This window comes from Macadamia integrifolia, chromosome 5 (genome assembly GCF_013358625.1).
Source record: "Macadamia integrifolia cultivar HAES 741 chromosome 5, SCU_Mint_v3, whole genome shotgun sequence".
Lineage (NCBI taxonomy): Eukaryota > Viridiplantae > Streptophyta > Magnoliopsida > Proteales > Proteaceae > Macadamia > Macadamia integrifolia.
This window is the reverse complement of record NC_056561.1, coordinates 4,770,123-4,795,531: the sequence shown is the minus strand read 5'-3', so window position 1 is coordinate 4,795,531 and position 25,409 is coordinate 4,770,123. Positions and strand designations below refer to the sequence as shown.

General features: G+C 37.8%; 2 protein-coding genes across 6 annotated transcripts; both read left to right on the top strand.

Annotated features, from left to right (window-relative positions):
- Positions 1-2,395: 2,395 nt before the first annotated feature.
- Positions 2,396-4,441, top strand: LOC122079952 (agamous-like MADS-box protein AP3). Its single transcript, XM_042646757.1, has 7 exons — positions 2,396-2,909; positions 3,060-3,126; positions 3,216-3,277; positions 3,376-3,478; positions 3,560-3,601; positions 3,693-3,737; positions 3,823-4,441. The coding sequence occupies exons 1-7, from the start codon at positions 2,722-2,724 to the stop codon at positions 3,994-3,996; spliced, it is 681 nt and encodes a 226-aa protein (XP_042502691.1). The 5' UTR covers positions 2,396-2,721; the 3' UTR covers positions 3,997-4,441.
- Positions 4,442-5,571: 1,130 nt separating this feature from the next.
- Positions 5,572-25,403, top strand: LOC122078334. Of its 5 annotated transcripts, none has more exons than XM_042644274.1 (7): positions 5,576-5,934; positions 7,917-10,283; positions 10,384-10,438; positions 13,848-13,996; positions 19,840-19,926; positions 23,545-23,673; positions 25,195-25,403. In XM_042644274.1, exons 1-7 carry the CDS (start codon positions 5,866-5,868, stop codon positions 25,228-25,230), a joined length of 2,892 nt encoding a protein of 963 aa, XP_042500208.1. In that variant the 5' UTR covers positions 5,576-5,865; the 3' UTR covers positions 25,231-25,403. The 5 variants fall into 5 exon arrangements, 4 of the variants coding, with proteins under 4 accessions (XP_042500210.1, XP_042500208.1, XP_042500209.1 ...); XM_042644275.1 differs by lacking the exon at positions 5,576-5,934 and adding an exon at positions 7,100-7,543; XM_042644277.1 differs by lacking the exon at positions 5,576-5,934 and having other exon boundaries at positions 8,128-8,265; positions 8,358-10,283.
- The last annotated feature ends 6 nt before the right edge of the window (positions 25,404-25,409 follow it).

The window sequence follows — 25,409 nt, the reverse complement described above, 5'->3', positions numbered from 1 at the left end:
TTGGAAGCTTGAATCTGATTTAAATAACTCCGCTAGTAGGGAAACTATGCATAACTTGTATTAAATGCCAACTGCCACCCAAATTGGGAAATTAAACGCCTTGGACGGGTCCGATTTCTACACCGTTGCAAAATGTTAATATTGGGACCCATTTAGTTGACAGTTACATAGGCATATGGTTAAGAAAGATAAGAAGTATCAAAATCGTCTGTAAGGATGCAGGTGCATTGAGCATTCAATGGCGAGAGTACACGGCTAGATCCTCTCAGCTATTGAATGTTCACTGCACTTCACCGTTCATTGTAAATAATTTGAATTCAAACGGGGAATGAATCAATGAACCCCAACAAAAAAAAAAAAAATTATCAATGAAAAAATGGTTGGAATAATATATTAAGGTATCTGACTCTTTACTTGGCACATCAATACTAAAATAGAGAAAAAATAATTCTTATTAATCAAATAGACCTTGCAGCAATGCGGGGCAATGAGGGGACGCACATGGGCAACAATAGGAGTGGGATCTTCATTTTGTCTTACTCTGTTTTTTTTTTTTTTTTTTTTTTTTTTTTTTTTTTTTTTTTTTTTTTAATATTTGGGTAACTAGCAGAGCACATAATGTGATGTATAGTTGATATGAAACATGAATAATGTTTCACACAATTCACGCACAATTATAGATTAAGTTTACACATATAAAGGTTTTAAACAAAATAGAACATGTAAGTTCTACTCAAATATATAGAATATATACACTTGTTACAAGGGAGTGAATATTTCAAGACCTCTAACATATAACTCAAGTAGTAGCTAGATGCAAGGACTAACATAGTAATAGGGGTACAACATATACAAAAAGCAAGAAGGAAAGCCCCGGGGGAGTCTTTAGAACAATCAACAAAAGAAACTAGTGGCAACCATGGTTCCTATCGATTCTTATTTGAATTAACTGATTTAATTACCCGATTCAATTTCGATTTTTGAATATGCATGTTGTATAACTCTATGCCTCTAACCCTTCCCATTGACATCCCTCAAATCTGCAGAGTCAGGTGGGTTGATTTATTTGAATTTGAACACCAAATCGTATAGGTTCTCAATTAGGGTGTCAAAACCAGGTCATCAACTGCATCATAAATTGAGGGATTTGAACTGAACTCGGAATTGGAATTGGATCCAATGAATTGTTCAATTCGAACCAGTTCGTGTGGTTTTGGACTCAATGGAAAAGCAATGGCAAGGACAAGTAAATGAATTTGGCTTCTCTCAATGGATTGAGGACCCAGAATGTGCAACCCAATAGCGTATCCTCTGCTTTGAGGATTTGGATTGGAACAACTGAGTTAATAAAAAATGCATGCCAAGGATCTATCCCATCAATCTTTGATTAATGAAAACAATGTGTAATGATTGCAGGTTCAATGGTGCAATCTCATTTCTCAACCCTGATTTATCAAATTGCCACCTCCCTTCTGTTTTCTTATCCACAAATCACATTGGGATCCCCATTGCCATTGGGATTTGAGGATCACCATTGTATTAGATTAAGGGGAATTTATTATCACTCCCAAACACATGGTTTATATTTACTAAAACTCTTTTATTTTTTTACTTTCTTTTTTCTGATACTTTACTACTTTTGGATTTTAATATTTCTATCTCCTCTGAATTTTTTTAATACCCAGATTACTTATCATTTTCACTCATAACCTATTAACCTTTTTACAAATTGATTGATTTAAAACATGCTTTAAGTAGTCCAAGAAAGTAGCTAAGTGACTTGTCCTTTTCATTATTACTTGGTTCAACTATTGCTTTGTTGGCTGAAACTCAAATTCCTTAGTTTTCATATTTTATTTATTTTCAATACATTAGTATTGAGTCACTTTAAAGTAATTTTTTTTTTGTCTCATCCATCATCAATGATATTGTTTATTTTATTATTATTATTTTCCTTTGTCTCATCCATCATCACGAGTTTAATGATATTTTTTTTTTTATCAATATTGGACTAGTATCAATCTCAGCTGATACTAATTCAAATCAATATCGATGTCAATGTTATATTCCTTGTTAGGATTGTTAATGGTTTTAGGGATTAAAAAAATAATATAAGTATTGAATCTATATCATTTTCAATCAATATAGATACGGATCACTTAATTTGGACAATTCAATACCAACTACCAGAACCATGCACTGCCATCCTTCTATGGTGTTATTTTTGAACCAATCAATTTGAAAAAAGAGGGAAAACATGGATATTTCAAAAGAGTAAGGGAGAAAGAGAGCTAAAAGTTTAAAAACAGGCGAGCATGAGTAAAAACGTAAAGATAAGGAAGATTTAGTAAATATAGGCTTTGGCAGGGGAGTGGTAGTAAATTTCCCTTAGATTAAAGTTGCAGGTGACTCTGAGAGTGCTCAGGGCGGGCGAGATAAGAGGACTGAGGAGAGAGAGAGATTTTGAACTCTTTCACCAACTTGGAAACCTTCGATTTCTGGAATCTAAAGCTTCTGGTATCTAACCCCAGTGTGGAATGCCTTCTGCACCTCTCTTTCCTTCCTTTTCTTTTGTTTCTCCCTTAGCTCTCTTCACTTCCTTCATTTATTACAGGAGATTACTCCTCGATCTCAATTGCTTTTTAGCGTCTTTGATAATCAAGGTTGTGGAAGAAAACGAAGAAGAAGAAGAAGAAGTTGTTGCAGAGAGAACGAGCAGAGATGGGTGGAGGAAAGTTGGAGATCAAGAGGATAGAGAATGATAGTAACTGGCAGGTCACTGATTCGAAGCGACGAAACGGTATCATCAAGAAAGCTTGGGAGCTCGATGTGCTCTGTGATGCTCAAGTTTCTCTCATCATGCTCTCCAGAACCGGAAAATTCCATGAATTCGTCAGTCCCTCCACAACGTATGGTCATACACTGATTTCTACCCTTTCCTTTCCTCTTCATCTTCATCTCAAAGTTAAAAATCTGAAATTAATTGACCAGGTCGCCTTGCACTCGTAATTTCCCCATTTTTTGATGATTTCTTATCCTTTTCTCTTCCCTCTATTCAGAACGAAGAAGATTTTTGATCGGTATCAGGAGACTACAGGGATCAATCTCTGGCAGTCGCATTACGAGGTTAAGATAAAATAGTCTCTTTCTTTCCCAATTTCTGTAAGAAATTTACGTCTACTCACATGCTTATTTGTTGATCGATTGATATGCAGAAAATGCAAGAAAGCTTGAACAAGCTGAAGGAGATCAACAATAATCTCCGCGGAGAAATCAGGTGATAACAGACAAGAGGACCTCTTGCTGCTTCTAAGGACTTTGTTACTTTGCTGCAAATTTCTGTATCGATGAAGCTTTGTTACGGCATTTTGACAGGCAGAGGATAGGTGAAGATGATCTGGATGGTCTGAGCTTCCAGGAACTGCGTGATCTTGAGCAAAACATGGACAAATCATTAAAAATTGTTCGTGATCAAAAGGTATGACCGTAAAGAATTTAGTTTTGGCCTTCTTTCTTGGGTTCTGTAAACTTACAAGATCGATCTTTATCCCTTCAACAGTGTCGCAGGATCCAGACTCAGACAGACATTCACAGGAAAAAGGTTAAGTTAATTTGCTCTTTTGGTTTTCTTGTGCCTCCATTTTTTTTGTTTCCAGATAAGTAATGGAAGATTGTTCTCTCTGGGTTTGCAGCTAAGGAACTCGGAGGGAGTACACAGGATTCTTTTAAGCCAATTTGTAAGCACTAAGAAATTCTCTCTCTCTTTGCCCAACTTGCTTGGGCCCTGAAATTTATATGGATTTATTGTTTTGATTGATCAAGGAACGGAGAGATGAGGATCTTGATTTTGGCTTAGTGGACCATGAAGGCCACCATGAATTTGAGCTTGGAGAGGCTGACGGAGGCTCTCATTCATTCGCTTTCCAACTGCAACCAATCCAACCCGATCTTCAGGAGGGAGTCATTCATGGATTACAGGATCTACACCTTGCTTGAGTTGCAGTCATTCAGGGGTCACAGTGCTTGGATGTGGGGAATGTGTAGTCCTCGGATGTCTTAGAAACACTTTAGTTGTTAGTTTCTCTTTGACCAGCTCGTTACCGAAACCTTGATTGAAGCACGATCATGGGGAGCGGTCCTATGGTGAAGCCATGAAGGTGGGAAAGTTAGGGAGGTTCACTGAAGCTCGGTCCAGTTTCTATTGATTTTTTCCTGCTACGGTGACTGTTTATATTAGAGGTAATTTTTATATTTTCAGTGATTAGAAATTCTCTATATTGTAATGCATTAAAATACTATATATATATATAGGGCTAATCTCGCAAGATGATGTGAGAGTTAGGGTTTTACAATTTCTTTGTCGGAATAGTGGAAGCTCTGATTATTGTTCGATCGTGCATGTAGCTCATTTTGGTTGAAACAACATAATTTTTCTGTTCTATATGTGATCTTTTTTTTTGTTTTTCTTTTGCTAATCGTAGTTCTATTGCGTTGTTAATTCCTTTCTCTCACCAATGGTTTAAAAAGTATGGAATCAGATAAGTGAAACAACTGATTCAATTTGGATAAACCTAACTTATCACGAATTCCAACCGATTCGATATGTGATCAACCTAACATATCACTATTCCAACTGATTTGATAAGGCCGATTCATGCCAAGAAACCCTAAAATACTTGGGTTTCTAAGATCTAAGGGTCAATTCTAGGGTTCTTGAGACCAATTATGGCCGATTCCTTGCTTTGAAATGCTTCCCTTCACCCTATTGAAATGCTTACTCTTTGTAAGTGCCCTGAGTGCCTTCACCTTTATAGCATGTGAGACTCACCCCAAAACTTTTCTTTAGGTTGAACTCATTTTTTGAGATCGTTTTCTTTCACTTATGATTGATTTCTTAATTGCGAGGTTCAGAGGGTGTAAAAGAGGGTATCTTAGAACAATCAATAGGTATCGTCGACTTCCTATTGTAAGAACATTTATGACCCTAGACGGGGAAGTAAAACTTTCTACTTAATTTTTTAATCTCCATCCGCTATTCTTAATTAGGTCTATCCAACTAGGGGTGTCAATTATAGATATGGATTGATTGATAGGCCCAATTGAGTCTGATTGTTTAAATCCTAAATCGTTCGATTAATAAATGTGTCTATAATAGGTGATTCTTATGCAAGGGTGTTACCCGATGGGCACTCCACTGGGACCGATGAATTAATAGTCCAACTTGGCCCACATGTTTAGGGTCCATTTATAGTTTCTTTACCCCACTCCCCCAAATAAAAAAATAAAAGAAATGAAAGAGCTCAATTATAGCTGGTGTAGAGCCCATTAGAGATAAATATGTCATAGTCTCTTTGAAGTTCGATTAAGGCCCGTTTAATCTGATTAAAGATTGATACGCGACCGACAGTTTATAAATAAGACCGTGCTTAGCATATGAGAACCGATTATTTAAATGAGTCGGTCAGGATGCAAGTTTGTAAAGCGAACCGACCCAGCCGACCGAGTGACATCCTAAATTCCAAAAATGTATCTGATTTCGTTTCTACAAAACTCGTGGCAAATAGAAAGGTCTATTGGTCGAAAGACCGTTTGTACCTGTAAGGTAATCCCGGACGAAGATTTTGCGTGGGCCCCTTGATGGGAAACGAGAAAGCACATTGCCGCACGCCTCTACTCTTTCTTAGTTGGGTTGTTACACATTTCTCAAAGTCTGAAGTCTGAACTCTCGGCAGTTAGCGCCGAATACCCAAACCGGAGTCCAATACTCCGCTAGGTTTTAGGCTTTTGGCGCCGCCTTTACTTCGGAAGTCTTGTTCTGGTTTCTCTGGGACACAGAGAGAGAGAGAGATTTCCTAGGTTTTGGACATGGGAGCACTTGCTCCCATCTCTCCCTGGATCCCCGAAGACGATCTTCTGTTAAAGGGTGCAGTGGAGGTAACTTTACAATCATCTTTTTTGTATCTTGATAAATTTTCAGTGTTCTAATAGAAAGAGTTTTAGTCTAAAGAAACTACGATGAATTTTGAGTTCAGGGTTCTGTCCCTTTTCGTTAGTTATAGTGTTATACTATGGCATTGTCACTACTCGTCCGTGTTGTGGCTGAGAACTGTAAAGCGCGGTCAAAACTTTCTGTTCTATGTTTGGAATAATCTAGGGTAGCTAAGTGTAGGGATTGGTAATGTATGCTGAGTTTTTTGTTTATGTTCTATTATTCAATTTATTGGTTTCCTCTTAATATATACTATTCAGCTGTTATTTTCTTTGCATAGTTGTCATTGTTGTCTCAGTAATGAGTTTAAAACACTTGTAAGATGGTACCTCCATGAAGAGGTATATTTGGATTGTTGAAGCGTAATAAGTTTGAAACACTTGTAAGATGGTACCTCTATGAAGAGGTATATTTGGATTATTGAAGCCTCCCGTGCCTAGTGATTGGTGGGATTCATTCTATTAGAACTTGGGCCTGAATGTTGAGTCATTTCAGTTTCAGAATTAAGTTGGAGTCTTTTCTTTTTCTGAACAATTCCTATTAAGGGCCCTTGGGCCAACTAGGATGACAGCCCAAAGGATGCCGGGAGGCGTCCCAACTCAAGGAAGGGTGGCGAGGGTAAAGAAAAGGGGGGGGGGGGGAATTCCTATTAAGGGCCCTTGGGCCAACTAGGATGACAGCCCAAAGGATGCCGGGAGGCGTCCCAACTCAAGGAAGGGTGGCGAGGGTAAAGAAAAGGGGGGGGGGGGGGGGGGGGGGGGGGGGGGCTCCAACTCTAGATGTGCCAGACGGAAGGCTGCTTTGACAAATAGTTTCTAACCAAATGCGCTCGCAGTTGTTGGCTTTTTTTTTTGGATAGGTAGAGAGGGGATGTAGATAACAACCAGGAGGCTCGAACTCAAGACCTCCTGGTGAGCATGGGCTTTTTGCGCACCACAACTTAACAGCTGTGTTAGGCAGTTGTTGTTAAGTTGTTGGCGTTAAGGTAGAGTCTAATGGTACATTTTCAGAGGTACTGCCTTTGCGCCTTGGAAGTTGCTACCCTTGACTTGTAGGTGATGTCAATTATTCTTCTAGAAGGCTGGTGTGGATAACCTAGGTTTTCTACAGCAATTGAGCAGGGCACCAAGGTGGACAGACAGCATCCCTTACCAATGAGTCTGCTTGAATGCTAACATGGAGGGCCAAAATGAGGTCCATACACCTACTACGTCTGCCACAATCATTAAAGCTGGTGATCCCCTAGTCTTATGGAAACAGAATTTTGAGCAATGGCCAGAATAGCATGAATCTAATCTTATATCATGACATACATCAAAAGAAGTTGGCAATGTATTGGAGCACAGGGATGGACAAGAAATCTTAGCAGTCAACCATGGAACTGGACATTTCATTTGGTTTATTTGACGTGTGGCCAGGCTGCCTCAAACGGAGATGCGTTCACAATGCAAAAGAGTATTCCCCTTGCAGTCTTCCACCTTCTATATATACTTCATCCCATCATTCTTGTTTGTGACTGTGACCTGGATATTATTGCTATTCTGTTAATTCAATGTGAGTATCAATCATACATTTTAAAGTTTTAACAGAGCAGAAAATGGTTGCGTGATTAAATTATACGTTTCTCTAATTTGGATTCCTCCTCACACTTCATTGCTTGAATATTTGGTCTTCAATGTATTTCACCTTAACCTGTTTGGGTTATGATGCAACCTCTTTTCCTTCATACCAGTGCTTCCTATAGTCTTGCCTCTTGGAAGGTACTTAAGAAATGCCTTGAAATTCACGACATAGTTACTGTTGTTTTCTCACATTAGGCATTTCTGTTTGTGCTATGGGTTTTGATAATCCTGCTTGCTGTAGTTTGTGAATTTTGTTAGTGAGTTTCTTGCTTCTGTTGATGCATTTCATTTTCTTCTGTATGCAGGCTGGTGCTTCGTTAGAATCACTTGCTAAAGGTGCAGTGAGATTCTCTCGTAGATTCACTATTCGAGAACTGCAGGATAGGTGGCACTCTCTTCTCTATGATCCAGATGTTTCAGTAGAAGCTTCTGATCGCATGGTTGAGATTGAATGTTCCGCTTCCAATCTTTCATCTAAACCTAACAGACCTGGCAATTCTAAAGGTAATGGATGTGCTTCGGGGAAGAGAAATATTGGAAGTGTTCGTAGCCATTACTATGCCATGCGGAAGAGAATTTGTAGGGAACCTCTTAACTCTTTTGATCTAAGTTTTCTGGTTGCACCTGGTGGTTTTAACTGCACCGGTAATGAAGGTGGGTTGCAAGAGCATTTAACACATCATAGTGAGCCTGAAAGTCAAAATTGCATTTTTGGAGATCCTATCTCAAATCATTTTGGACTGCAGGAATCAGAGTTGGATATTGTGCGTCATGCTTTTCCAGAAATTGTGGGGGATGATACAACTGTTGGTGGCATTGATGGTCCAGTCCATGAATTTCATACTGGACACCTAGACTCATTTGAAGATGGTCTTCCACATGGAATGATTGGTAGGGATTGCTTATATGGATTTACAGACAATGTTTCCCCTGTGTCAGCCAGAGAAGCAAGGCAAACTGGCAGTGAGCATTCATTTGAGCATGATGATGTACATAAAGATCTTCCTCTTCAACAGAACTTGCCTGTCTTTGGGAATTGTGCTGGTGCTCAAGAAATGAGGCCCCAATGTGGAGTGCCTGTGAGCGACCTATTTGAGACAGATGATCTAGAGGCAAAACCATTGTCTTCCTTTGATTCGATTAATACCAACCCTGGGAATGTTTGCTCTGGATTTGGAGGAAGTCAAGGCTTCAATTCCCCAGTTTCAGACTGTGGTGCTGCATTTCACCAGTTAGGATATTCATCTCCACTAGCGGGGATGCCCTCCTGGGGACCAATTGATGGCATTTCTACATCAGCAATGCAAATCGAGACAAACCTTGGAGACAATGGTCAAGTCCTAGGAGATGCATTAGCATGCGGTGGTGATGGTGGTGCTGAGAAAATAGGTTCATCCAGTTGTAAAATTGTCCACTCAGAATCCAAGTTAAAAGAAGGAATATCTGCTGATGGATTAGCCAATTCCACTGCTATGCCAGAGGGTGATTTCATGGATCTTTCCAGTTCTCTTTTGAACTTTTCAGATGATGATGAGCTTCTCTTCATGGATGTAGATGTAGATGTAGATGTAGATGGAGATGTGAATGACATGATGGGTAGATCTTGTCTTCATGGTCTCAACTCGATTTTGTTAAGTTCTCCAAGTGAAGCTCATCAAGATGATATTCCTGTTGCTCCTTCTGAGTCTAAAATATCAGAACCACAAGATGCATGCTTGGTGGTAGCTCCAAGTGAAGCTCATCAAGATGAAATTCCTGGTGCTCCTGATGAGTCTATAGCATCAGAAGCACAAGATGCATGCTTGGTGGTAGCTAATGATCCATGTACTGAAGAATACGATGAAATTAGTTACCAATCACTTTTTGGTCAGGAGGATGGGGATTGTGATGGAGAGAGCAATATCTTGGGGATGTCTACATCAGCAACAAATCCTCATTCCCCTGAACGTATTAATGGGGTTATTTGCTGCATTTTGAACGCAGAGGACCCTGAAATCCCAGACAATGATCACATATTTCCATCCACTGAAACACTTGCATCATTCACATCCCCCATAACACAACATGGTTCTGGGGAGTCTCGTAGCACAGAAGCCTCATTTCCCCTGGACGTTCATGATGCTCAAAAGGTTAGTGAACAAGGATCCAACTTGGTGAAGGGAGAAGAAGAGGCCCCTGCACAGAGACTTTTGGCTCCCAGGATGATAAGATCACAAGCACTAGCAGAAATGGGTCCAAACCACGCTCTTGATGGTTGTAGGGTCAAATCTGAGTTGCGTGAGATTGACTCCCCTGATGTGGTATCCGATCACACAATTGCTGCCAGTGGGGTAACTCCGAACTTTGTTCTAGATGGATCACTGAAGGACTCAGCTGTAAAAGGTGAAATGGGGAAAAAACATGATTTTACTAGTTCTGTTGATCCTTTATTGGAAAAGACAGGTCATGGTTCTGATCATGTAGAAAGTTGTCCACAAAACATTCTTGGTTATTGTAATCAGGAAGCAGATGTGACAGCCACAATTAATAAAAATTTGCCATCACATGCAGTCCCAGGTTCCACAGAAATGGCCTTCCCAGAACCTGAATTAAACCCTCCAACTTCAGATCATGAAGAGCAACTTTCTGGAAGTGATGGTGATGTACCTTATTTTTCTGATGTCGAAGCAATGGTAAACAATAAGATATCTTACCACTTGTGATTTGATTCTTTGATCCATTCCTCACTTCTTAGCAGCTTTTTTCTACATATTACTGGCTGTTTACTTGCAGATACTTGATATGGACTTGGGTCTGGATGATCAAGATTCATATTTCAGTAGGGAAGGTAATTCCTTGAAAGCTAGCTTGTATATTCTAGATAAATATTCTACTTTTATCTCTGTTTCTTCTTGCAAGAGTCTGTTAAGGGTTTAGTAAAAAAATTAGTGAAGCAAAGGCTGGGAAAGGTGGTTTCTATTTGTCTTAACATGTCAAACTTTTAGTCACATCTTAGCAGCCACACACATTCCCCCCCCCCCCCCCCCCATCCCCCTGCAAAAAAAGAAAGGCTGCCACTCAGCCCATTTTTTATCTTACAAATTTCTGACAATAGACTTGATGAAGATAAATTTTGGAAGGTATTTGGTTCTGTGGATAATGGAAGTAGGCTAGTAGAAAGTTAGGATTAGGGTTGGGTTCCAAGGATTTAACTCTTAAGATTCTGTGAAATGTTTTGAAGAAGGAGAAACAGTCAATATGTTAATGCTGTAGATTTAATTTGTTTTTGTTGTGAACCATTTGGAAATTCGAATATAAAACTGTAGTTATAATGGAGTTCTGGGGTAGGATTCTTGTGGCAGACCAATAGTTGGGATAGATCTCTGTCGGGGGAGTTAAGTTGTATCCAGACCTTGTAGTAATGGTAACCAGTGGCAATGGAACTTGAGTGTTTCATTCTTTCAGGTTTTCTCATCAACAGAGAACAAGAAGAGTTTCTTGGTTTTTCACCAACTTTATCTTGAAGAATACTAGAATTTTATCTGCTCTTGCAACACATATGTTCAATTTTATGAGGAAAACAGCCAAGTTCTTCAAGCAAACCAACATTCTTTATTCAAAACCTTGCATTAATTCACATTGTATTCTTTATGGTTATTACTTTATTGGTGATGTCTGTTGCTAAGCTTAAAATATTGTTACTACCAAAAACTACTGGTTAAATTGGAATTCAATGAAACACAAAACCCTCGAAGACTAACATTGTGTCAATGCTTTGGTCATAATGATGAAGCCACCCAACCCAAAGTCCCAAATTAGGAATCAAGGGTTTGAACGGGAGCAGCACAGGCCCAGTTTATGATGAAAATCAAAGAAGAGAGATGGTAGGAGAAGTTGTTGAGGGAAAAAGAAAGCTAAGAAGATAAGAAGTAACAAGAAAAAGAAAGGCCATTGAGAGAGAGAGAGATGATAGGAGAAGATGTAGGAGGGAAGAAAGAGAAGAAAATGTGGCTGTCGAGGAGAGCGAAAGAGGTAGCCAAAGAAGGTGGGGGGGAGGAGAGGGATCAGATAAGGAGGGAGCACTCTAGTAGTTGTTACTAAAAAAATTCTTTATTCTTGTCTCAAATCTATTGATGTTTACAGCCTTCTAATAAACTTAAAAGTAAGAAGGCCAACTGAACTAGAAGTCTAGAACACTTAGAAACCTACCAACACCACCTCCCAAATTGAAATAATAGCTGCGTGGAAGACTAGAAAAAACTAATCCATGACAGCTAAGAGGGCCCCATAAGAATCCCCATGTCAGCTTCTAACACTATCTATTTTAATTAAAATATTTCCTAAACCAAAAAGCCCCACTATAAAATAGCATCACTTGATAAAAGACTGCTATTAATTTAAAATGTATTTTATACTACTGGAGTTTAGAATGTCGAGAGGCTGTTTCGATTCCTCCGGTGTTTAGAAAAACTCACCCTTGAGTTTTGTGAAAGGGCAGAAATAGAATAGCTTTGGAGAATGTCTCATGTGCCGCACCAGTATCACGAATCAAGCTTGGAAGATGAGTCTTTGATGGTGATATATGAGGAATAACAAACTCAATATGTAGAACATCCATTGCTGCAGTAGAGTCTATTGTTGCTTTACCCATATTAATCATATCGTCCCCCTTTACCATTACTTGTTGTCTCACATCAGAGTGATCTTTGTCTTGGTGTTGACTCTTTCGGCTCTTCCTGTGGCTACATGGTTGGTGCCACCTCCTTTAGCTCTGAGGATACTTCATTATTCAATCCTTAAAGAACAAATGCCTAGCTCATGTGAGAAGGTTGTAAGGAGCACAAAATTTTGTTGTGGACAACACTGCCCCTTCGCGCTTCCGACCACTCTTGACCCACTTTAATGATGTGTTTGTAAGAATCAAATATCTCACAATAAGCACCATCACAATATTGGAAAATTGAGAATTCGATGAAGATATCATCCTTGGATTTAATTATGATCTCATTGGTCTTTGATGAATATCTATCACAGACTGTGAGACGAAATTTTCACATTGCCATTCATCTATGAATAAAATAGCAGTTTTTTCTGTTGGGAAAATGAACTTTGGTTGTAAAAAACAATTGTATCGATGGGCAGGTTCGGCTCTGAAACCAATTAATGCAATATAAAAATCCAAATCATGGATTTTTAGGTGCAAGCATGCCCAATGATCAAATTTGCAATAAAGGAACCAACTGTGTTTTCAAGGGAAGAAGTCAGATTGATAGAAAGGAGGGAAAAGAGATGAGGTCAATTTGCTAGGGGGGAAGAACAGAAGATAAGAGAAGAGAAGAAATTAGGTATGAGATACCAATCCCGTATGAATTGCTCAAAAGCACCACAACTTAAAAAAAAAAAACACTCGTTACTCAAATCATCTCTAATTGATGGGGGGGGGTGTATTACATATATAATGACCTTCTAAAACTGCTAAATTGACTCATAAAAGGACTCCTAATCACACTCACACACTCAATAAAGTAAATAAGCTCAAAACAGAACTCTACTTAGTTATTAAGTATTCAAATCTAATTCAAACACTCAACTTAACTTCTAACCCAATGTTTATGAGCTTATAAATTAGGTCCTTTGCAATCAAGCCCAAAATAATAAAAGGCCCAACCTATATTATAACTCCTCAAAGATCAATTTTTAGCCCATTAGACTGCCACCAACACTTAATGGGCCTCCCAAGTTTGTGCATAGGCCTCCTTACGGGATTAATATCTAATGCAAATGCATCAGTGGGCATTCAACACTCCCTGCAAACTTAAAAGTAGCCTTTTAGTATGCCTTTATGAGGGTGGTATACTTAAAGAAAATCCCAATGGGCAGTTTCGTATACTCTCCAAGTTCACTTTGCAGAAACTACTCTTTTACTGGACTTCCTGTGCCATTGACACACTTTTTTGCAGTTGATCTTCTAATGTTAGTATGTATGTTATTCTTATCACGGATTGTTGAAAAGTCTTGATTTGGCTTGCATTATACCTCTCTACTAATCTTCAGCATTTTCTGATTGAACTAGAGCTAAGAATTGCTACATTGTAGAAATTTGTTTTGTCCCAAGATTTGCATTTTTTTCAATCCACTTTCATTTGTGCAAGTGATCATGCTCATTTCTTCTGCATGGGTGATCAGTTTTGTCAGTGCTGGTGCAATGTACAGTTTGGTGATTTTGAATTGTTTGTCCGCTCTTTTTCTGTGTCCAGCATTAAGATATCAAAATAAGGATACTAAGAGGGCAATCCTTAGGTTGGAGCAGGTGGTCCAGTCTTATATGCAAAGAGCTATGGCTTCTCATGGAGCATTTGCCATTTTCTATGGCCGCCATTTGAAGCATTATATTAAGAAATCCGAGGTACAGATTCCAACTATTGGTCTACTGGACCCCCTTTTCCTGATTTTTTTTTCACATCTTAATAATCTCAGGTTTTGAAATACTTTTATTACTTTCTGTGCTATTTTGTGCTGCACATTTGTATTTTACAGACAAGGTTTAAGAAATTGATTTCAACCCGGGTTTATATTGTTGAAAAACACACCCAAATTGGTACTTTGGTTTCGTACTGTAGGTTGGCAGTGTACATGGTACCTTGCCTTAATACTTTTCAAAGATACCCTATGTTACACATCATTTAGTGCCATAACATACCAAATGTAAAGAAACCAACTAAAATATGCAATTGCAAGTGACAGATTGAGAAAAATTACTTAATATTATTAAATTTCAGAATATTACATCAAAGGTGCAAGTGTACAGTCACTGACCCTGACTCCACAAATCATTAGTTCACAATTCACATTAAAACCCAAAGGTGCAAATGAGCAAAAGTCCCTTGACCTTCCTCATCTTCTACTCTAAGGAACCCTGTCACACTTGGCCACAGCCCTATATCCTCTTACAAATGCCCCTTAAGTCTAGTGGCCCCACCTATTAGGATTTTTTTCCTACAATAATTGCATTGAGATTTCTTATTGTCATTCCCAATAGGTTTACCATGCATGAATGCTATTGCTATGTCACTCCCATCTCGTCCCTTGGAAGCCATGATGTGCTCTTCTTACTGATGCAGATTAATCACCAAAATAGGCTTGTTTTATTAGGAATAAGCCTAGGGTTGGGTTCCATACATGTTGGGCCTTTGATCCCATGTGTTTTGAGTGTATGGGGCTACTTTTATGGGTCTAAACTAGGGGTTCTAAGGTTGCATACGGGATTCAGTGATTTGTTTCCTTTTTCTTTAGTTTCCTTTTTAGATGGGGTTATTTAGTTTCTAATTTTAGTACCTAGTTAGTTTCTAATTTTCAGTCATAAGTTAGTTTCTAATTTCAATTTTTAGTAACTATTGTATTAGGAGAATATTTGGTTTCCTTTTAAGGAACCTTCTATTTTGTAATTCCCTCTCCCATTAACATTATAAATAAAGAAGAGGAGGCTCCTAAAAGCCTAGATGATTTTGAAAAATAAATTAATGGCTGCTGCTATTGTCTTCGTCATGGAGATTTGTCTTGTGTTTGATCAAGGCTGAAGGAATTGGTGTTTGATCTAATTGACTCTTTGCGGTGTGAAGCCCAAGAGGTTCCTTTCAAGTGTTTTATTCTTCTTCTTATTGTTACTATTCTTCTTCAGCCATCTCAGGTAAGTGATCTGATCTTCTTTAATTTCTGATCTAAGAATTTTTCCAGAAATTCCCTAAGCATCGATCATCCTTACTGGACTATTTAGCCATCTGATTGGCCTCCAATTTGGATCGAGTACTACCCTTGCTGGAAGGAGGGTTCGATCCAAATATTAGGCCCATCGGACTAGGGGTTTGTCTTATCTGAGGTTTTCTACACTTCTGGCCGACTGTGTTTCTGCCCAGATTTCAGATCTGATTTGACTTACCTGTTCATGTGGCATTTGTTTCTGATTGTGGCTTATTAAATACTCTATACCTGCTGCTGGTTAGTCCATTTTTTGGTGTAATCTCTGATTTCAGAAACTCCAGATTCTGGTTTGAAAATTCTGATTTATAAGGGCTGTTCAAATCTTAGTTCTGGACTGTTGTTTGCTGCCTAATTTTGGGTGATTATTGGTTGTTCTTTGGTTTAACTTTCCTGGAGTCTTGGGTCTAGTTTGGTTGTCAAATCCATCCCTACATTACTTACACTCTTGAAACAAAAAGTATCACATCATAATTTTCTTCGTCAATTAAAAATCCTATGACAACAAGAGAAGCTATTTCCTAATATCTACCAAAGTCATATTTTTCCCTTGCTTAAAACTAATTTTTTTTATAATTATGTTTTAAATAATATAATTAACCAATATGTAAGTATAGAACAACACATTAACTTCATTTTGAGTTGAAAAGAGAGCCACAATGTTTATAAGATTGTTCATTATTTTTCTAAACAAAGCAAAATATTTTTCCATAAATTTTTTTTTTCTAATTTTAATTTATTTTGGCAGAAAAAAAATTGATGCCGTATATCAATATATATATATATATATATATATAGAAATGAGCTCCAACCACTTAGTATTAGCCCCCCCCCCCTTTTTTAATTTGTTGCAAGAAAATCAATTTCTTAAACCAGAAAATAAAATAAAAACAGAAAAAATATTACTCCGAGGAGTCATAGATCGGCCAATAATATCTAACATATAATAAATTAAAGCCTAACCACTACATATTTACCCTACTTTTTTGCAAGAAATAAGTTTAGGGAAGAAAGGTATTTCAAAGTTTGAATCTTTAATCAATCTTCTTCAAATCCACCAAATCTTTGTTGTAGATGACTTGCACAAGTTTGGAACAGCTTGATCCACAAAGAAATGGAAGAGGAATGGCCAAAATCCACTCAGATTTGAAATTTTTAGAACTTATAGTAGGTCCCACACAAACTAAGAAATAGGGTCTGAAGTCGATCGAAATAGTGTTGGTTTCAATTGGCTTTAGATCTTTCAAACACATGGTTGTACTGTTCGGCGTAACAAAAGGGTAGAACCGAGATGACCTGAGATTTTGACCGAAACTGGAATGTTTCAGTTGAAATTAAGTACACTTGCAGGTTCACACTACATTTTGTGCCGGTATAGGTCAAAATCAAAATATTTCGGTAGGTTTTGACCAAAACGTGCGACTTCTTCAATCATGTTTACAGCTGCATTATATTTGCTTGCATCTTTCTGGGATCTGGCTCCTCTCCAACGACTGCACCCTCCGATGACCCTCCAACGACTATCCAAGGGTTGGGAGGGCTTGGTCATGCATCCCAACACTTGTCAACACCTGGGGATGTGTGTCGAAGCACTTCCAGGCCCCAGCCCTTGGATGCGACGTTGGGGGGTCGGTGGTGTTGGAGAGGATCTTTTTCCATCTTTCTGGAGTCGACAAAGTGTTGTTCATAGTTGAGTGTGAGACCTTATGTAAGTCAGCCCTGGATACTAACATTTTCATTTGGCTTGTAGATTTGTCATTGTTTCTGTAATGGTCGAGGAAGCGATAGTAATGTGTGCCTGTAAGTGTGACATGTGGGTAAAAAGGTGTTGAATCTTGAAAAAAGATTTATGTTGTTAAATGGTTACAAATATAGTTTTAACCATAAATGTGGTGAAACTCTATTCAGGTCTGGTCCAAAAAAGTGGTCATCTTTTGATAGAACTTGGTTATGGTCGTTTTGTTTTAATTGTTTTTATTTGTAACGGGCTCAATTCTAAGGCCTAAATTTTATGTCTATAAGGTGTACACGAATTTAGTCTTTTAATTAAGTATTCTAGTATGTGGGGCACTCTTTGTCGTGAGGATTAATAGTGTATAACTAGTCTCATTAATGACTCCATTAGGTTACTTATTAGTTTAATTTCTGTCAGACTATATCTAAGTGTTAAATTGTTTGAAATTTACTCAAAACACAACTTTGGGGTTTTTTATATGAGGATTAACCCCTTTTCAGATTACACTATTATTGAATATGAGTTTATTTGTGAAAGTATGTGTGAGGTGTGAGCTCTTCTCCCCTACCATCTCCTCTTTCTCCAAGTTACTTTTCATGGATGCGGTTCATTGGTACTATTCACAGTCCCAGAACAGCCCCGTTTCTTCATTCTCTCTTTCTTTCCCCATCTCAGCTATTGAAATCAGCAAATCAGCGAGCCTTTTCAACCTTATTTTTATCAGGAAAATAGTTCTGATGTGGGCCTATGAGCAGCTAAACTGATTTTTTTATATCTGATCTGAGATCTAGGTTGGCTAGCTGCATCAATGGTGACCCCAGGGCAAAAATTTTAGTTCCCAATTTCATCCTTGTGTACTAGGTGAACAGACCTGTATTTTGGGCACTAGGAAACCGGTTAACAAATCCAAGGAAAAAGGATGTAAGGTTGCTAAAGCTGCCAGATTTCCCACTTTTTTGTTTCCTTCATATTGCTTTTAGGCCTCCCAGAGTATGAATTTTCATCCTGTTTGGTCCTACTATCACAACCTACTTAACAATCTATCATGATTTATATTAATTAGAATAATATTTCTACTTGTCACAAATTTGATAGCATAAATCAAAAGGTAGTGGTAAGATCGTGGTAGAAGAATGTTATTTGACTGGGATGTGAAATTGCCAGATGTGCGTGTGTGGTATCAACCATGAACTGGCTTAACCCGAAGGTCATTGACTGTCTCAACATGAATGCCATTTTTAATTGCGTTTGGAAGAGGGCGACTGCATTAATTGGTTAATGAAAGATGGAATCGTAAGTGATCCAATCCAATTATGATTTTCAATACAATCAATAAACTCCAGTTTCAAAGAGCAATTCAGAAAATAGTAGGAAATTTGGAGAGGAAGTAGAAGAAGGGGATAAGGGACTATCTCAGTCTTAGGGCTCTCACCCACGGCATCTCACCGTCGCTGCACCTCACAACTAGTTTGTGGAACAAAATCTTCTTCTTCTTCTTCTTTTTTGTTTTCATGCTCAAGTCGTTGGCAGTTGTGTGCAGCCTCTTGCCTTTATTTATAATAAAACCAATTACAAAGAAAATAATCTCTTTATGGCTATTGGAGAGTTACCAAAATAAAGTTGCATTACAAAATAGAAACTTTGTCAAAAGCAACTACTTGCTGGCCAAGGAAAACAAAAATAGAAACCTAATAAATTAGATTAAAAACTCCTACTTTCTAAAACTGAAAATGGAAACCATAGAAAAGGAAAGTTAAGAAATAGCAACTGAAAAAAATAGTAAGTTATCTCTCCATCAAAGATCCACCATATCTCCACTAAAGGGGCCCACACAAGCTGTCAATCCAAAGAAAATGGTGAAAACACTGTTCATGCGGTTACCGTTCACGTTAAGAGTTTTTTTTCCCCCCTCTTCGTCAGGCTTTGATTTGCATAATTGGTTTTACAAAACCAAAATGGAAGAGATATGTTAGGAGAAAATTTGGGTCCATTTTGGTACTCTGTATTTTCTGCTTTAAAAGGTAATGAAAAATAAGAGAGAGAAAAGAGGAAAGTTCAAAGACAACATCAACTTCCTAATCTCTTTCTTTTACTTGCTTGCTCATACCCTTATACAGTTATACCCACTCTTCCATGGTTATCCTTGTTGTCTTATTTATTTATTTATTTTCAAAATTAGAATGGTCTTGGTAAAAAATAAAATAAAATAAAAGGTAACTTTTTTTTTTTTAATTATCAAAGAATTTCCTTATGCTTTCTTGCGGTGATCAAACAAGAAAATTTACTATATGTCCAAATTTATTTTCCCTTGGTTTCTTTGCAACCATTGTGGAAGTTGATGGTCCAACGTTTTAATTAGCGGTGTAGAAGTTCTTGCTGCCAAAAGATTGGTAAGGATAGGTTTTGGCATGCCGACCTATTGTGTCCAACCTGAATTTAATGAGAAACAGATCGGTCCAATGACCTCCACCTGAATTTAATGAGAAACAGCCAAAAGTGTTTCTAGGAAGAAAAATACCAGATGGGGAGATTGCTAATTATGCTAATTTTGTTGTCCATATAATGGTAACTTTAATGCACCTTGAGTTTGCTAGTGGAATTGTCAATGACCCAACCTTGACCTTTGTCACCTCTATTAGGATGACTCAAAAGGTTATTCTAGTTGGTGGGACTGCTAGAGAATGTATGTTCATTGAAATCATTCATGTTGAAAATTGAAATCTTTGTGCTTACTTATTCCCTTGTTCTTGATAATGTAGGTAATACTTGGGAGAGCTACAAGTGATGTGAATGTTGACATTGACCTAGGAAGAGAAGGGCGTGCTAATAAAATATCTCGGCGGCAGGTAACAATTGTTTTGATTGCTTTAAATTGGTTATTTAACAGATATTAAGGATGCCAATATTCAGCGGGGAAAAAACCAAACATGATTGATTCATTATTTGATTTGTTGGATACAATGGAATGGTGGACCCTGACTAGTGTATTAATCCATAATGATTTAGTGGGCGAGCCTGTGGCACAACGGTTAAGTTGCACTATTGGAACATGTTGGTCACAGGCTCAAAACTTGGAAACAGCCTCTTCTGCAAAGCAGGGGGTAAGGATGCGTACACTTGCCCCTCCCAGACCCTGCAGTAGTGGGAGCCTCGTGCACTGGGTTGCTTTTTTTTTTTATTTTTTAATTGACTGATGGATAAGACCAAAAGTAAATGCTTATATTTGGATTTTTTTTTTTTTTTTTGGTCAATATTATGAACCCCCATATTTAAAATGGTCAAACAAGGAACGTGGGACAGGGAGGGAGACACCAATATGATGTAGACCGAGATGACGGCCAAGATGGTCACTAAAGAAGTCCTAGGGGAATAAAAAGCACTTGTCGGGCCCATAGGGTGACTTGGTGGGTGGGATGAGGAGGTCCAGGCAGCCATTGAGTCTAAAAAAAATGTGGCTGTCTTCTCTCTAGGGCTTGCAATGAGTCGAATATTGAAGAGGACTGATCTGAGCCTGATTTGATAAGTAAGGGCGTACCGTTCAGGGTCTGATCCATAAGCAGTGATCTGATTAGCCAATCATATCCGTTTATTCTTTAATTTTATCTTATAATGATCTGATTAGGATTTCAATGTTTTATATAGAAGATTATATATGGGTTTATATGTTAAATTATCTAGGGGAAAAGGACCTAACCTAGTTTGGAGACACCTTTTAATCATTTTCCTTTTTTTATATTCTTGTTTATTAAAAAAAAAAAGAGACTAAAGTGTTACATATTTGAATGAGATCAGATTTGAATTCGGATCACTATGTAAGTGATCCTTTGTATTTGGATCAGATATTTGAATCTCTCTCATTAGGAGTAGAGAGCTGGATAGATTTAGAAAGTTTTGAATTAGTTACACACTTTGTTGGTTATTAGAACAATTTCCATTTTTGTTTGTTTTAATTTCATTTCCCTTCCCTTGCATTTAACTTCTAACCAGACGGAGCTGAACTGAACCAAATAGCAAGAAAGAGAAGGCATCTTCTGTGCATCTTTGTTTCAGAGGATCAATTTTCTTGCGACACATCCATGAATATGGGGTGGTTAATAAATGCATTGGTCCCCCCTAAATGTGTGCTAATTACACTCCAGGGTCCTCTAACAGGTGACAAGAATGAGAAAGGACAAAAACCATTGAATTTCCACACAAATGATACATTCATAACCATTTCAGCCACATTAAAATTGACACAAGTATTTGGATGTCTGTGCAAACTGTATGGAATGAGGGCTCAGTTCAGTTTGCAGGCATTGGATATGTTGTGCCCCCTAATTTGCATATGATATTAGTAAAATATTCAACTCAGTCCAATACAATATTTTATCTGATCTAAGAAGATAATATAGGTCTATGTGTTATTCTATTGAAAAGTTTTAATGATTAGTCTCATTTCCTCCAGGGAGGTGAAATCACCCCTGAAACAAAATTTACAACGAAAGGGTTAATGCATTTTGTTGGGATAAGACTTAGTTGTGTTGAGTTGAAATAAAGGGTAAATACATGAAACCTGTATCATTCGTTCTAGTTTTCTACCTTCCATCAAATTGTCGATAGAATCTAGAGTTTTGAAAACTGGACCATACAGATGGTTGGACCAGTAGAGCTGTCAACCACTCCTTGCTCCAGTTGTACCAACAATATGAACTATCTATTGCAGAAAACTATTTTTCAGGTGTAAAATGACCATGATTTGAGTTGTGAATTAGTTGGGATAGAATATGAGTCCAGAATTTAGTGCTTAAATATTTTTCTTCTTGGGCACATTCTTTTGAAAAATAAATTTAAATGGTGGACTCGGTGCAACCTATTGGTTTTGAGTCGGGAAACAGCCTCTTCGCGAAGCGGGGGTAAGGCTTCATACATTATGATCCTCCCTAGACCTTGCTATGGTGGGAGCCTTGTGCACTGTGTATGCCCTTTTTGGGAAAAAAAAATTCAAGGTGATCTAGTAGTTGCCCTGATAGAAGATAAGTTGAAGGGGTGTCTTTTAATGTGGTTTTGAAATTTGCAGTAGAGACCATTTGAGTGCAGAGGTAAGGAGGAGCGTTATTATACAGATTAGAGGAGTTTAAATACCAAGAGGTAGACCAAAGAGACTTCGGAAGAAATATTGAGAAAGATATGACTGGCCTAAGCTTAACAACTAACATGACCTTAAACAGAGTTATGGCAGAATAGAAGCTGCATAGCTAACCTCATTTAGTAGGGAAAAGGTTTGTTAATTTGACTTGATCAGCAACAGCAGTATAAAAATATTAATGGTAGAAATGGATATCCAGCCAAAGGACCAAGGGAATAGGAAAATAAGAAAACTGAGCAACGACCAAACCCCCACCCCTTAGTTCAGAAACCCATCAAAAACCACCAAAAGTATACTGCAAAGCCACCCAAAGAAAACAAAATCCACCCCCAAGGTCCCAAAAACATGTCTGCTACTTCAAATGCACAAAACTTTACTGCTCGATCAAATTCCGTTTATTTGAATAGGAAAATTTATAGGGCAAGTAATCTATTTGAAAAGTTAAGTTACCATATTCGGTTAAATTTTAAGTGGGTTATATTCGAGGTCATATTTGGGACAAGACCTAAACTATGCAAGTCTTTCCTAACTATTTCTCATATGGTCATTTTTTCCTGCCTCCTTAGATCTTTTTTTTAGTTCCTTCAATCTGAATCAGGTACTGCTCCTTACTAGTGCACCCCTAGGCCTCCTTTGAACATGGTCATACCACCTCAAACGGTTTTATCAGAGCTTATCATGGATCGGGGCAGCTCCCAAATCAGACCTAATATGATTATTCCTTCCCTTATCCTTCCTAGTTTTGCTGCACATCCATCGTAGTAGTTTCATCTTTGCTACACATAGCTTATTGATATGACACTTCATAACTGCCCAACACTTTACTCCATACATCATAGCCGGTCTAACGACTTTCCTATAGAACTTTCTTTTTAGATTTGAAGGAATATGTTGGTCATATAACACCGTTGACTCATCTCTCCACTTCATCGATCCCTGGTTAATCTTATGTTAAACATGATCCTCTATATCACCTTCTTTATTAATGATTTAACCCAGATACTTGAAATGGTCACTTTGTGGTAACTCTCTTTCTTCAATCATCACCATTTCATTATCCATTGTAGTGTGATTGAAGTTACACATCATATCCATTTTCTTTTTTAAATTAGTTTGACTCCCCTTCATTTCCCTTTACTTGTTACCAAACAGATCCTTGAGCCATTCATGTAAAACTTATATGATGTTTGCATTTTTATTCCTTCTTGCTGCTTCTTTTTCTTTGGAACAAATTCATCAAAGAGTAATAGTATCTTCAGCTTCCTTGACATACTTTACATACTTTGTTTGTATCTGAGATGTGCAATATTTGTTTTCTCCCCCTTTATTTATTCAGGCAATGATAAAGATGGATGAAGATGGATCCTTCTACCTGAAAAATCTTGGGAAGTGTCCAATTTTTGTCAATAGCAAGGAGGTAGCAATTGGGCAGCGTCTGAGTCTTAATTCGTGTTGTTTGATTGAGGTATGTACTTCTCAATGCATGAATAACTGCTGTGTTCTTGACTCCCTCTATATAGTTCTCCAGGCTGGTTGGATGTTGTTTGGTATCACTTGATGGAGTGTCTTTCCTCTACCCTGCATCTCTTACAACCATGACATAAAAAATTTCAAGTCATAAAACTTTATGCATGAAATCACCTTATAACTTCCGTTAACATTATTTTTGCAAATTCTATTGCCAAAACGGCAAGATGTTCCCCTTGAGGCACAATATATATATATATATATATATATTTTAGATTTTGCATTCCTTTATGAGTTATTGCTCTTTATAATCTTTCAGGCTACACCTTAGGTCATTGTTGTTCAATGCCACTATTCATTTGTAGAGCTTGCAGGCCCATCTATGTTGAATATGAAAAAGAAAAATAATAAAGAAGCCGTAGGTATATTTTGTGTCACTGCAGTCTATTGCCTTGGCCATCAACTGGCTCCATGACCTTGAAGAACCAAAGAAGATATTAGGGAGGAGAAGAATAAGCTTTAACTTGATCCTGAACTGGTGCTATTCTGATCACAGTTGTAGCTTGAATGCTTGGTTTGAACCAGATCTTGTCCCATGAGCTCTAATGGTCTAAATATCTCCATAGAAAAATGAAATCAGACCCTAAACCCCTTGGGAAAGAATTGCGATCTCTAAATTCCAATCATATAATTATTTGGTCTGATATCTCTTGAAGGATGAAACTTGATTCTTGAGTGCTTAATACTGCATCGAATCTCAAACTATGAAGCTATTGTTTGCTTACCTGGTTGCGTGGGAGACATATTTATAGACCAGAGCTCCACCTGTCGAAGCAGCTGGAGAAGTGAACAGTCTGGATAATTGCTCAAATATTCACTTCTTTTTTATAGATAATATTATCTTTGGCTCCGTTGGTAAGCCACACATCCAAGCTTCTATTAATGACCTTAGTCAGGTGGCAGCCCATGTGGGGTATTCAGTTTGGAAATAGTGATTTTTTTTTGTTTTACATTTGTAACTTATTAATGTGTGATTATGCCTTCCTCAACTTACCAACAATGCCTTGTCCAGGTAATGATTTATTCTTTAGTTCTCAAATCATTCGCCTTCTCCTATCTAAATCCTTTGAGGTCCTTCCCTTGTTCTTCTAGAGCCTACAACTTCTACCGTATCACTCAGTGTTGCTGCCAGTTGATCTTTGTTGTATATATAGAGTGTTAATATTTTATTTTAACATGTTAATGAAAAATTGTGGAAGTCATGAAATATGTTAAATTTTATTCTGTCATGTGTATCAATCAGAAGAAAGGGGAAAAAAGGAAAAGGAAAATTCAGTGAGAGTCTGACCTGAATCTCAGAGTCTAGTTTTTAGCCAGAGGCCTTTTTTTTTGTGACTAAACCCCAGAGTCTTGTTTTTTTGCTTTGTTGCTGCTTACACATTGCTTGGTTTGTACCATTATTTTGGAACCATTGCAATTTACTTACATTTTATTGATATGAGAAGTATTGGATTTGCAGATACGAGGCATGAGATTCATGTTTGAAAAGTTTTAGTATTCTTCAAGGTAGTAAATAATCAATATTTCAAGCAAGAAGAGCCAAGAAAGATGAGAAGAAATAATGAATGTTCGCTTCAGGGGTTTATGTATGCTTGGAATAGTTTCTGTTATTCTGCTCTACTACCTGGGTGGTTGCATGAATCTTTCATTTTGGGGTTTTTTTTTTCTTTGGGG